General features: G+C 46.3%; 1 protein-coding gene across 1 annotated transcript in view; it reads right to left on the bottom strand.

The window, feature by feature from the left end:
- Positions 1 to 2,868: 2,868 nt before the first annotated feature.
- Positions 2,869 to 13,885, bottom strand: part of LOC123083832 (uncharacterized) — a 71,821-nt gene continuing 60,804 nt past the window's right edge. The window contains exons 2-3 of the mRNA XM_044505732.1: positions 3,710 to 3,944; positions 2,869 to 3,633 (exon numbers count right to left, since the gene is read on the bottom strand). Coding sequence (XP_044361667.1) covers positions 2,954 to 3,633; positions 3,710 to 3,944 — 915 coding nt within the window. The 3' untranslated portion in view covers positions 2,869 to 2,953. The remainder of the gene's footprint in view (positions 3,634 to 3,709; positions 3,945 to 13,885) is intronic.

Raw genomic sequence — 13,885 nt, 5'->3', positions numbered from 1 at the left:
ATTCCCACTTATCAACTCCCAAAACTGTCTCGTTATGCAATCAGGTGTTGGGGATACAGGGGAAGCATAATATCTCAGCCAAACTAACAAATCCTGCATCTAGTTGTATCGATCCTTCAACACATAACCAAGAAACGTTCGGAAATCATTTACCTCAACCTTCGAAAAGCATCCGTTATACGAGTTATGGCAATACTCCCGAACTCCCGCCCCAGTACTGGGTGGCGTCGAGGTTATCTCACCAACAAATGCATAAAAGAGATTTTCGATGTCGGTGAACTCAGGTATTCCAGAAATGCAACGATAAAATTGTGACGACAACACCTCGGAGCTCAACTCCCCGGGACACTGCCACAACCCCTAAATGTCAGGAGGCACCAAGAACAATGTTCTCGTCACAAAACCATCGGAACGATTCCAAGATACCCGCGTGATCCTAATTTTTTTTAGTGAAATTTGAGAAGAGAAGAGTCAAAACTCTACGTTAGGATGCCTCACCAGAGCGACGAAGGGACTGAGGAGTAAAAAGAATCCTACTCTCCGATATATATAATCCTAAATGACTCAAAACATTTTTCTAGACTCAACAACACCAGCGATTCGATCAAGCAGGGGGCTCCTAAGTCGGGGAAGGTTGTGATTACCAACTTGTAACACCCTCGACGCGGCTATATCTCCCACGTGTCGCAGCATGACTTAGAGGCATTACCGCATTGAAGGCCATGTCGCAAGAGGGGTAATCTTTACACATCCCATGTACTGAATAAGAAAGAGATACAGGGTTGGCTTCCAATCGCCACTTCACACAATACATGAATATAACATTACATCACCCAGATACAAGCACGGTCCGACTACGAAACCAAAATAAAAGAAGATTGCCCCTGATGCTACAGATCCCCGATCGCCCCAAGTGGGCTCCACTACTGATCAACTGGAAACGGAACAACAAAACGAACACGATCTTCATTGAACTGCTCCTGAGCTCAGTTGCGTCACCTGCACGATATCATCGGCACCTGGAAGATGGTTTTGGAAGTAATCCTTGAGTCACGGGGACTCAACAATCTCACACCCTAGCGATCAAGACTATTTAAGCTTAAAGGAAGGGAAAAAGGTATGAGGTGGAGCTGCAGCAAGCACTAGCATATATGGTGGCTAACTTACACAAATGAGAGAGAGAAGAGAAGGCAAGGCAGGGTCGAGAATCTTTGATCAAGAAGTGATCCTAGAACAACCTACGTGAAGCATAACTCCAACATCGTGTTCACTTCCCGGATCCCGCCGAGAAGAGACCATCATGGCTACACACGCGGTTGATGCATTTTAATTAAGTTAAGTGTCAAGTTCTCTACAACTGGACATTAACAAATTCCCATCTGCCCATAACCGCGGGCACGGCTTTCGAAAGTTCAAAACCCTGCAGGAAGACCCGATCAAAGAAGGATATTCCTTCTCCCAGGAAGACCCGATCAGACTCGGAATCCCGGTTACAAGACATTTCGACAATGGTAAAACAAGACCAGCAAGACCACCCGAATGTGCCGACAAATCCCGATAGGAGCTGCACATATCTCATTCTTAGGGCACACCGGATAAGCAATCCGTACAACGAAAACCAGCCCTCGAGTTTCCCCGAGGTGGCGCTGCAAGGGGCTCTAGTTTGGACCAACACTCAGAGGATCACTGGCTCGAGGGTTTAAATAAAGATGACCCTTGAGTCTGCAGGACCCAAGGGAAAAAGGCTTAGGTGGTAAATGGTAAAACCAAGGATGGGCCTTGCTGGAGGAGTTTTATTCAAGGCGAACTGTCAAGGGTTCCCATTATAACCCAACTGCGTAAGGAACGCAAAATCAAGGAACATAACACCGGTATGACAGAAACTAGGGCGGCAAGAGTGGAACAAAACACCAGGCATAAGGCCGAGCCTTCCACCCTTTACCAAGTATATAGATGCATTAATAAAATAAGAGATATTGTTATATCCCAACAAATATCCATGTTCCAACAGGGAACAAACTCCAATCTTCACCTGCAACTAACAACGTTATAAGTGGGGCTGAGCAAAGCGGTAACATAGCCAAACAACGGTTTGCTAGGACAAGGTGGGTTAGAGGTTTGACATGGCAATATGGGAGGCATGACATAGCAAGTGGTAGGTATCGCGGCATAGGCATAGCAATAGAGCGAGCAACTAGCAAGCAAAGATAGAAGTGATTTCGAGGGTATGGTCATCTTGCCTGAGATCCCGCAAGGAAGAAGAACGGGTCCAGGAAGAAGACAAACGGACGTAGTCGAACGAATCCTCACAAACGCAATGTTAACGGAACCAACCCGAAGAAGCAACACCGGAAAGAAGAAACAACATAGTAAAACAACCATCACATAAACATGGCATGATGCACAATCAAGTATGATGCATGTCTGGTTTAATGAAGCATGGCATGGCAAAGTGCACTAAGTGGAGCACAATATGCAACTCCGTTGCATATTGACGAAACACCACATGACTTATTTAGTTCTATCTCGTTTATGTACTCAATAATATTAAATGTTGTTAGCATGGCAAGAGGTGAAGCATATGAAAAACTACCTATCTGGGCAAGTTTAAATGAGGCCGGAACAACAAACAACAAGTCCGAAAACTTCTCATGTGCATGTTTTAAGGTTTGGTACTATTCTGCCCTAAACACAATTTTAGAGTTGTTAAACATGCAAAGTGATGCCACCAAGTTAAACTATGCATTTTCTACCCCACTTACATATAAGGTTTATTAAATTTGGAGCTACGATTATTAAGTTATGAATTAAAGCATTTTAACATGACATAGGAGCAAATTTTAACAAACAACATTTTAAACATAGATGAAAGTGGTATATTATGAAACTAGATGAAATTCTAGTCATTTTACACATATAAATTATTTACATCCGATGCATGGTTGTGAAGTTATTAAATGCATGAAATTTCAGGGTTTTTCTGCAAAGCAACCGTCTCAGGAATAATAGCTAAATTCGTTCCTCGGGAAAAAACATGATTCGGGCCACATCTATGATCTGGCCCAATAGGAGGATAGCAAACAGGGGCGCTGGGGTGTGCCTCACCCATGGGCCAGGCCCAGTTTGCGTAGAGGGAGAGGCCAAGGCAGGCCGGGCGCCGCAGGGCTGGCAGCTGGGCCGGTTGGTGTACCTCGCACGAGACACAGCCCAGGCGCGGGTCTTCTGTGGTCCACGCAACGACGAGGGAGCGCTCGTTCTCGACAAATGAAGCAATCACAGCGGGCGCAAGTTTCAGAGCGGCAGCGGCTGCTGAAACGAGCGGGTCCAGGGCGGAACATCGTTCTTCGGTGAGGTTCTTGGCCGCGGCGGCGGCAAGAGTCACTGGATCCGGGTGGTGGAGGTCTGGGACGGGCCTTTCTGGCCGGAGACGAGGCCATGGCGGCGCTGGCAGTTCCTGTCGGCGGCAAGAGATCAGGCCACAGGGAGCAGCAGGGGAAAACAAGAAGAAACAAGGGGAGTGGGAGAAGTGGAGCGACGGGGAGATCCTGGCCTGACGGCGGCGGAAGCGACCGATGGCGCGGCGAACTTGTGGGTAGGTGGCGAGCTTCCTCCTTGGGCGGCAGCGCTGGTTCCCTGGAGAAGCAAGAGAGGTGAGGTGAGGTGAGGGAGAACTAAGGAGGGAAGGAGAGAGGCAGGGCGTAGGGCTGGCCTGGCCGGGGTCGCCGGCGTGCTGGAGAGGAGCTCCGGCGAGGGAGGCGCACGGCGCAAGGGGCTCGAGGCTCGGCGCTCCTCTTGATCCAGATCGAGGACCGAGGCAGGGAAGAGCTGCGATGGGATTGGCTGGATTTTGGATTGGGGAGGATGAAGCTGGTTGGCTTGGCGTTGAAAACAAAGGGTGTGGCGGCGGCGTGGGGATTGGATTGGTGGGACAAGGTCCCTAATTTCTAGGGTTGCCCGCTATTTATAATGCAAAGGGATTAACGTAGGGTCTACCACATCCCTACAATCATAAATGGACGGCTGAGAAAAATATAGCTTAGGAAGTCCAATTAACAAAAAGGAGATGTTTTGTAGATGTTTGGTGATGATCCGGATCCAACGGTAACGATAGAGCGGGTCGGGTTCGGGGAAGTTTCAGACACACGCGAGGGGTCGATGCACTGTGCAAGGAGGGGTTTCGGGGCCTAGCGGTGATAGCGGACTATGCAAACGGACTAGAGGGGAAAGAGAGGGAAAGCCCGTCAACGGTATTCGGAGACCGAAAACGTCCGACGAAAAGACCGGCTATACTGCCGCTATAGTTACCCGTTGGGGCATCAGACGGTCTCCGAATGCGATGAAACTTGACAAGCGGTCTATCTACCATATAATAAGATCACACGCCAACTTTCAACCCATTCCGAGAACATTTTCCGGCCACTTATAGAATAAATATTTCGGACGTGCCTCGGGCGCGTGCAAGTGTGGTTGGGCTCAGAACGGACAACGGAAGGAACTGGGAGAAACCGGACGGATGCAAGTTTTGAAAACATGATGATGCAATGCACATGATGACATGACAAGATGCAACACGCAAGCGAATGACATGGCAACATCGGCAAATAACTGGAAGACACCTGACGCATCGGTCTCGGGGCGTTACATAAGCCGTCAAATCACGAGGCGCACCTTTATCTATGTTTGACCGAGGAAGCACCCATCAGTTCACTCGTTGAATATCCATCCGATGCTACCTCCACAAATAAATAAAAATCCACTTCTACCTCCATAGCATGGTTTTTAATATAGCCATGTGAATCACGATGTAGAAATATCATTCACTGATACAATAGGGCTGGATCTAAGGCTGGTGATTTTTTTACTTTGTCTATTGCTCTTTTTGTCTCATTTACTCATTTTACATACGAGCACGTGTAGAGGATGGCTATTCCATTCAATGGGACTTCTTCATGGGGTTTAAGGCTAAGCAGGTCTGAATTATGTCTGTTGCCCACCACTCTGAATCATGCTATATATGATAGGGAGTACTCCCATTGCAACAATGAGGTCCACTAGGTCTAGCACGTCCTGCAAGAAGATACTGTCACGCAAAACATACATCTTGTTGCCTTCTTCCTCATATAGTACGTACCACTGGTACGTACTACTAGTACTACTACTACTCGTTCTCCAATAAACCTTGCGCTTGGCATCTCCAAAATATTAACCCTGCGCTTGGCTCTTCGCCTCTTCGGGAAGTCGAGCATGGTACTGCAATATATATCATTCTGGCTATCCGAGACCAAATGAATTGTTGCACGTCCACCAAATGGGTAAGGTTCGAGGGAGGGTCGAGGGGTGAGGGGAGAGGGAGAGTGCATACTATTACGTCCGTTTCAATATGGACTACATACGGAGCAAAATGAGTGAATCTACACTCTAAAATACGTCTATATACATTAGTGTTTGGAGTATGTACTAGTAGTTCATATTGAAATCTACTAAAGGACATATATTCCAAACAATATGATAATCTCTCTAACGAAGGTAGGTACGAGGAGTAAACAGAGGGAGCAGTAAAATTTTCTCCTCGTCCTGCGAGCCACCGCGCGTGTGGGCGAGGTAGCTGGCGTAAGGCGTAGTAGTAAGCAAGCTTCACCTCGTCCTGCGAGACACCGTGCCCGTGGGCGGGGGAGAGGGCGTACTAAGCAAGATTCTCCTCGTTCTGCGAGTTGACGGGACACATCAAAAGTAATAAGTACAGAGAATCTCCAGTGTATAGAGGCTTGCCTCTAAGATAGGCCCCACATGGTTTGCCTCTTTTTTAACATAACGCATCAAGTCACAATTTGTTTGTTGACCCGTGGTACACGATCCTCCATCAAGTGGACAACCAGTACATGTGTCAAATTACCCCGTGGGCTGCCTTTTCATACAGAAATGAGCTCCACCGTGTACTCGCACGGGTGTTGTTGGGAAAGAGACGAGAGTACGTGTGCCGTGCGTGCACCTCTTCTCTTTGTGCATGTCCCCCACCTACGTGCTTGTGTGTGAGAGAGATACAAACCTAGACAGATGCCGTGTGCGTTCATGAGTGTTTTTTGTTGGGGTGATTTTGTGAATGTATTTGTGGGAATATGAGTCGATGATATCTCAAACAAAAATTTGACACATGCAATGTGTGTGAAATAGAGGCCTATCTATATCATATATAGAGGGGGCGATCCACGAGAAGAGAGGGGGGGTTCATACATATAGATAGAGTCAAAGAGAGGATCAAGTGGGTGGGTGCGAGATCGATGAAGAGAGCCATCGAAATTGTGTGTGTGCAAGTCAAACATATAGGGCGACTGACCTACCGGAACGTCAGAGGGCACATGGCAAGTTTGTGTGTGGCAGGGAGACATGACTAGAGTGCTCGATGTATCGGTGTGTGTGCGGGGGGAGGGGGAGGCAGAGACCCAACTAGAGAGGTAGAACGACTCGTATATGTGTTGAGAAGGAGAGACCCAGCTATGTCTTGAGGGAGATCGGTCGACATCCATACATAAGTGAAGGACGAGAAATAGGTTGGTATAGAGAGAGAGGCGAGAGAGAGGGAGGGATAGGGGTAGAGTGCTGGATGGGTGATGGAGTTGCTTCTCGAAGATGGTGGGAGAGGCCTACTAGACAAACTGAGGGTAGAACTGCAATATTATCAATTAGAGTGGGGATGTGTTTCTGTGTGGGCATGTGCGTGATAGATGTGTCGGGACACATGCATGTATGATGAAGGGGGACCATGTGTTTGGTAAGCAAACCTAACTAGATCGGTAGATCAATTGTTGTTTGTCGGAGGAAGGGAGAGGCATAACTAATGAGGTAGATCGATCGACGCGTGGGGAAAACGAGTTATGATGACCTAGCTAGCTATATGTATAGTGGGAGATCGGTGGGTGTACATCCATTTATTAGAGGCAAATAAGGCCCGGCGAGACGGATAGACAGAGAGAATGGAGCTAGGAGGTGGTGCGAGAGGCCTAGCTAATAGCTAGATAGGGGAGGATTGTGCGATTGTGAGATCGATGAAAAGAGGGGCGAGAGTTTACACGTGTGTGGGACCGTATGAGAGACAAGAGAAATGGACATAGAAATGAGGAGATGGAAGGTGCGTGTGTATGTTGTAGGCAGACATCGCTAGAGAGGTTTATCGATCGGTGTGTGTCGGAAAGGAGTTGTGGAGACCGTGGAAAAATGACCTAAAGAAAAAAATGGATGTGCGCGATGGATAGAATGCTAAGAGAGGGGAGGGCAAGGAGGGCATGTGCATGCATGAGAGAAAGTTAGTGCTAACTACAAAGGTTAGAGGATTGTGTGGGCGTAAGAGACTAACAAAGATCATAATTTGATATGAAAGTGGATTCATATATTTGAATAGGAGATCATAGTGTTATAAACATATGCATGCATGAATATAGCAGTGATAGGCGTGCTGTGGTTTTGGACATGTTATACCATAATGTGATAATGCATGGTGTTTGCAACTCAGAGCTAAAATTCGAACAATGTAAACCATCCTATACATCGAACAATCTCACATTTTATTTGAATTTGTGATAATGTGTGGCGTTTGCAGCTCACAACTAAATATCGAACAATCTAAACCATACAATATATCGAACAATCTCACATTTTATTTGAATTTGTGGTAATGTGTGGCGTTTGCAACTCACATCTAAATACTTGTAGGCGAAGGGGACGGGGAACCATACATTATGTGATAAACACATTATGAAGATCTACCCAGTGAAATGTATTGTGATTTGAAATCAACATATAGTGGATTCAAAAAATCGAGTTCGAGTTCATAAAGTACACATAGTTCATATCTAACTTGACAGTAATCATGTGTTGTGGTGTGGTGTCAATATAATACACAAACGATGGTTTAACTTGACAATAATGATGATTGTAGATCTTATTAAAACAGAGAAATGAATTCAAATGGTTTAACTTCACAACAATCATGATTGTAGATCTTATTCAAATAGAGAAATGAATTCAAATTTAGTTCACATTGAAGCGGTAGTATATACGTTTGGAATGCACTAAAACGTTAATTTGAGTAGCAGGTTCCATGCATTATACACATAGCGAAATATTTTAATTGAACATAACATGAATTCAAAGTTTTGAATGGCATTTGTACTGCAAATTGATTTGGTACAGTACAAAGGACTAGACTCTCTTGTGTGGTGCAAATTGATTTATTTTTGCTTTTTCGTCGATGGAAGTGCAAATTTATTTGGTATAGTACATGTTAGGCTTGTCCATAAATTTCAACACGCGCCTGGTTAACCCAAAATATTTAAGATATATCTTTGTCTCGTTGTGATCTGAAAACTCCCTCCATATCAACCCGCGCCTTCCTATCCCAAAATTACAACGCGCGCGAAAACTCCCACCTCCTGTGAAATACCGACACGCGAAATGCCCGTGATACCCCTGAACCGAAAGAACCGCCTAGCTCAAATCGGTGGGGGTACTTTCATAACTTACCCCGCATTTCGGACAAGCGCGTCCCTAAGCCATGGTTCCCCCTCCCATTAATCCACCAACCCATTCGTACACCGAAGCTGCGAAAACCCTCAAAGCCCCACACCCGCCTTCGTCCGCTACCCAACTGGAGCCTCTTTCTTGACGACGTCGTCCACAGCAACACCTCGATGTCCCTCATCCACCGTACCGGATGAGGATCCATCGTCGATCTCGTCATCCCGCCGGTTTGGCCACCCCGTCCTCCAACTCCAAGGAGCTGCCCCGATGTTCCCCTCGTCTTTCACGCCACCTCTATTCCCACACCGCCATCTTCACCTGCACCACCGGAAGAGCAGCATCATCACCGTTTCCTCGGATGAAGCTGAGGCCTAATCGGCGCCACCAAAGAGGTTGTACACTAATCGCTGCATTTTCTTGTTGATTCGATCTGACGGTGCTGCTGTGGCACGGCTCGAGCCACAACAGCGTCGCCGGCCACTTCCTCCACAGCGTCACTCCCTCGGTGGCGACGTCCACATCAGTAGGAGTTGCTGCTGCTTTAGCTCTCGCTTGCGCTGCTCTCTGCTCTTGCTGTCAGTCCCCTACCTGGTCAGCTCTTACTCTTGCTCTTGGTCGCGCTTCTTCTCTCGCTCTTGCTCTTTCTTGCGCTCCTGCTCTCGCACTTGCTCTTGCTTGTGTTGCAGCTCTACTCTTGTGTGCACTGCTACTGCTCTACTCTTGCGTGCACTGCTGCTGCACGAGCAACAGATCCTACTCTCCCTCGAGCCCATCAGCTGCCACCCGAGATGCTGCGACACGACCATCTGCCCTGGCTCTCGCACGCACTACTGCTGCTACTGCTTTTCTGCTACTAGTGTGTTCAGTTTCGACAGTAAAATTCAGTTTTGATAGCAAAATTCAGTTTCGACAGTTAAATTCAATTTCCACTGTTAAATTCAGTTTTGGCAGTTAAGTTCAGAGATGAGCGGCTGATGTATTTTACATATAGCACTTTGTGGTTATGTATTTTACGTCTTCTATTGGTGATGCTATTAGAATTCCACTCAGGTTAACGTTGTCTCTCTTGTCCTGCTTCAGCCTCACCGTCGTACAACTCACCGGAGCTGCTCCAACGACGAAACCCTCCATCACAGTGCAGCAGTACCCCGGCTCCATCTCCAAATGCCTAAGATCTTCTTCCCCTCCTCCGGCAGCCAAATCAGCCGGAGCATCCTCACCGACTAACCCAATGATGCTGAGATCGACATGGCCTCGCCAAAGAGGTTGTACACTTGTTGCATCGCTTTTTTACTCTACATGTTATATATATAGGGTGGGTCTATTCTAATAACACCCTTAAGAGTCTTATTCTAATAACACCGAGTCTTATTCTGATAACACCCCACCCCATCCCGTGCCTTCAGACACAAAAACGCACCACACACATGCACTGAATCCCCCACCCCCCCACCTTCTTCCCGATCGGGACCCCCCCCCCCCGCACCCGCCATCTTCCTCGCCGCCCCGACCCCGCTTTCCTCCTCGCCGCCCGACCCTGCCTTCTTCCCCTCCGGGCTCCCACGCCCCCACGCGCCGTCCGTCACCACCTCCACATCCACCGTAGGCCGCCCAAAAGCGTTGTGCCGTCAGCCACCCCTTCCTACCCCAGCGTGAGCTCTCCCCCTTCCTTTTTCCTCTGCCTCCTGCCAGATCAGCGCCGGCGCGCCCCCTCCCACGCACGACCAGCATCACCGGATCCGACCGCCGCGAGGTACCTGCGCCGCACTCCCCCCGAGAACCTCCTTCCGCCGGCTCACCAACTCCCTCCCCCTGCTCGAATCCATCACATCAGCCAAGCAAATGCTGGATCCACCTCCACCGCGCACTTGCCCCCGACCGGATCGGGCCAGACTCCCCCGCGCTAGCCCACCCAGCCTCCCCTCGCCGGAGATCCTCATCCCCCCTTTGCGTGCACCCACTCCATAGTGCGGGATTCACACAGTCAACTCTGGATCTCCCGTCCACCGAGGCCATGGAAGAGAGCTGCAACTTCCTCTGGTATGACCCGCACTGCCCCTACCTCGCCACCACTAACTCTAGACACTCTCCCGACAACCAGCACAGGTGCGAGGAATCGGCCCCTTCCTCTCTCGAGCTTTTTCTCATCTTGGATGCAAGAAAAAAATGGTGGTCGGCGACGGCCCTCTCGGGTGCAGTTTGCTCCATCCTCCCAATGTGGTTAGGTCGCCTGGGTGCTGTAGTGAGGTTCCCTCGCGCGTGTAGTCGGAGCCGCCCCCGTGCTATTTTGCTTTGGTGCTGGTCATCGGAGACCCCCGATTGTGCATTTTTCCTCTTTGTAATTTTTTGGCCTATTCGTGGACTCCCATTTGATTGCAGCCCATGTGCACGACGCATGCAGTCCAGTGGTGTGGGCGTGTGGTTCACCGGGGAACTACAGAAGCAAGTAAAACATTTCTAACTTCACTTTGTTCTTATGAAAAAGTGTGAGAAAAATGTAAAATAATACAAAGAGTGATGCAGTCCATGGGGGCACTGCTTGCGGTTGGCACGGCTTGTGTGTGAAGTTTTTTGTATTTTTTCTTTGGTTCGGACGACATGGTTCACTATCAGGTTCACTTTGTTCGCCATCCAAAAAAATTGAACCCTCTTGGTGCAATACACTTTGTTGTTGTAAAAAGAAAAATATATATTTTATGCAGTGCACTTTGATTCCTTGTGCAGAAAAAAATACTAAAAAAATTGATGCAGTCCGCTTGCCTTGTCTCGATGTTACATATTCGAAAAAATATGTTAGACAAACTGGCAAAAAAGTAATGCGGTTTACTTTCGACATCGTTGCGGTTCACTTGCTCTCGTCTCTGCGGTCCACACGTCCATAGTAAAATTAAAAAAAATACAGAAGAAACCTTGTACTTCGCTTGGACATACGATGCAGTGCGGTTTTGAGTCTGAAGCAGTACGGTCTGCCGTATGATGTTGTTCATCCCGTAAGTGCAAAAAAATTGCTACAAAAGCGAAAAAAGTAATGCGGTTCACTTCTTGATAGTGTTGTGGTTCATTTACACCTGATGTGAAATGCACTCTACTTTCTCTTCCTTGAAAAAATACATTTGGATAAAATAAATCATGCAGTTCTCTAACACGTCTGATGCAGTGCGGTCTTTCGTCCGATGCAGTGCGATTTTTAATCGGATGAAGTACCCACGTCGATTTGGGTGTCGCGAAAAACGGAGTGTCCGCATTTCGGTAAATTTAAAACTGCTCTTAAACCGTAAGGAATTAGAGAGAGTGTTATACGTTAAAAAGTTGCGTCTCGTCGATATCTTTCCAATGGCATATTATCTGAATCATTCCGACGACCGGTTTGTAAAAATTTCCCGAAAAACGGCCGCTGCCACTTGTCGTCTGCCACACGATTTTCAAAATTAACTTAAAACTGTAAGGAATCTCAAAACCATTTCTTAATATGAAAGTTGCGAATTGTCCATGGCTTTCCAAGGACATATTACACGCCTCGTTTCAACAAACGGTTAAAAAACTGGAGCAAAAACAGTATCGAAAATTTAATTTAAAAAAAAACAAAATTCCGCGATTTAGTAAATTTGAAACTGCTCTGAAAACGTAATGAATTAGAGAAAAAATAGTTATGAAAAAGATGCGCCTCGACAAGATCTATCCAATGGTGTATCATTTGCCTCATTCCGGCGAGGGGTTTAGAAAAAAACGCGAAAAAACGCTCGCTGCCACTCTTTGTGGTCCGCATCGTTTTTGAAACTGCTCTTAAACCGCGGGGAATGTTGAAAAGTGTTCAACATGGCGAAGTTGCATCTAATCCGTAGTTTTCCAACGATATGTTACACGCCTTGTTCCGATAAACGGTTAAAAAATTAGAGCAAAAACAATACCGAAAAAAACACTACGCGCAGTTTTTTCTGACACGAAGTTCACTAGTCTCTGTAATGCAGTGCTCTTGTTAAAGCAAGTGCAGTACCCTCGCATTCAGCATGCAGTGCGGAAGTGTTATCCGAATAACTATTCTGATAATATTATCAGAATAGACGTAGTAATGTGAAATACGATTAGTGTCTCCTACTATATAACAAGTAGTGAGGTACCAGGAAACTTAACTATCCGTGATGGACTCTATTGAACGCCATCATTATTTATCTCTGCGCGTTTGAGCTGTGCATTTGTAGATGAGTCTGGGAGTTGAGCTAGTAGTGCAGTGGCCTGGGTCCAAAGTAGTAGAAGTAGCAGAGAAACATTTTTTGAGTGTAGGCTTTTCCCTGCTCATGCCTGCCTACTAGAATCGCTAGTGCTTGAAAGGAAAACTGTGGAAAAACATAGGAATTGGAAATTTTCCTAAGCTACTATTACTAGTAAGGTACACGTGCAATGCACGCATGAGATTTGGTAACCAAATCGTGAATAAATACCACACTATAGCATGTAAGCTTTGAGTCATATATGCATGATGTAAATGTTCGTTTAATTCTTATAGTTCACCTCATTCAAAATCAATTAGTTTTATAAAAAAATCTATTTTAAGATTCATGGAATTGTCCATTGTAAAGAATAAGGTAAAAACAAATAGCAAAAATTCATTTAGAAAAAAATTGGGCAATTAAGATATGGAAGATTCTAGAACTAAGGAGAAGTGCGTGTGTTTTGAGGTTTGTGCATTATGCTTAAGTTCAACCATGGAGTCTTCTAGATTGTACATGTGGCAGAATCTGATGTAATGTAGATGATATCCAACAACCAGTAGTGCTCGGATTTGCCATCTCTGTACCGTCGGATTGGCTTCATCCAACGACCAACTTTCAAAGTTAGTCGTACACTATATAGGGGTATATATTCATGCATGTGGTTCAAAGGAATGGAGCAAAGGAAAACTATAGGATTGTTCCTTTAGTGTCTCCTTGAAAGAAAAACCATAGGAATTTTAATATCGACTTGTCCTCCTATCAAATTCCTATTCATGAAGCACAAGACTAAGAGATAGTAGCATAATAGCATTATAACCGTACATTTTCTTGTGGTTTGACTTAATCTCACCATGCTTCTTAGAATCCTGTGATCTTCCAATTCTTGTGAACCAAACATCCAGATTGGCAGAAATCATGTGTTTTTAAATTCTCTGTTTTACACGTGCATTCCTATCCTATTAATGTGTATTCCCTATCCCTGCGTTGTTAGAATCCTCCAATTCAAACAAGCCCTTACAGAATTACTTCTCTTACAGATAGTTGTCAAAGAAAGCCTTGTGTGGTTTGTCCTGCTCCTGCTGTGCCGTCGTCCACCCCAGCTCAGCTGCTCCAACAACATATGGGTCCAGCACATCAGCGATTCGTCCTCCAAAATGTCT

Source organism: Triticum aestivum, chromosome 4A (assembly GCF_018294505.1).
Source record: "Triticum aestivum cultivar Chinese Spring chromosome 4A, IWGSC CS RefSeq v2.1, whole genome shotgun sequence".
NCBI lineage: Eukaryota > Viridiplantae > Streptophyta > Magnoliopsida > Poales > Poaceae > Triticum > Triticum aestivum.
Note: the sequence above shows the minus strand (reverse complement) of the source record. Positions and strands in the feature narration are given on the sequence as shown.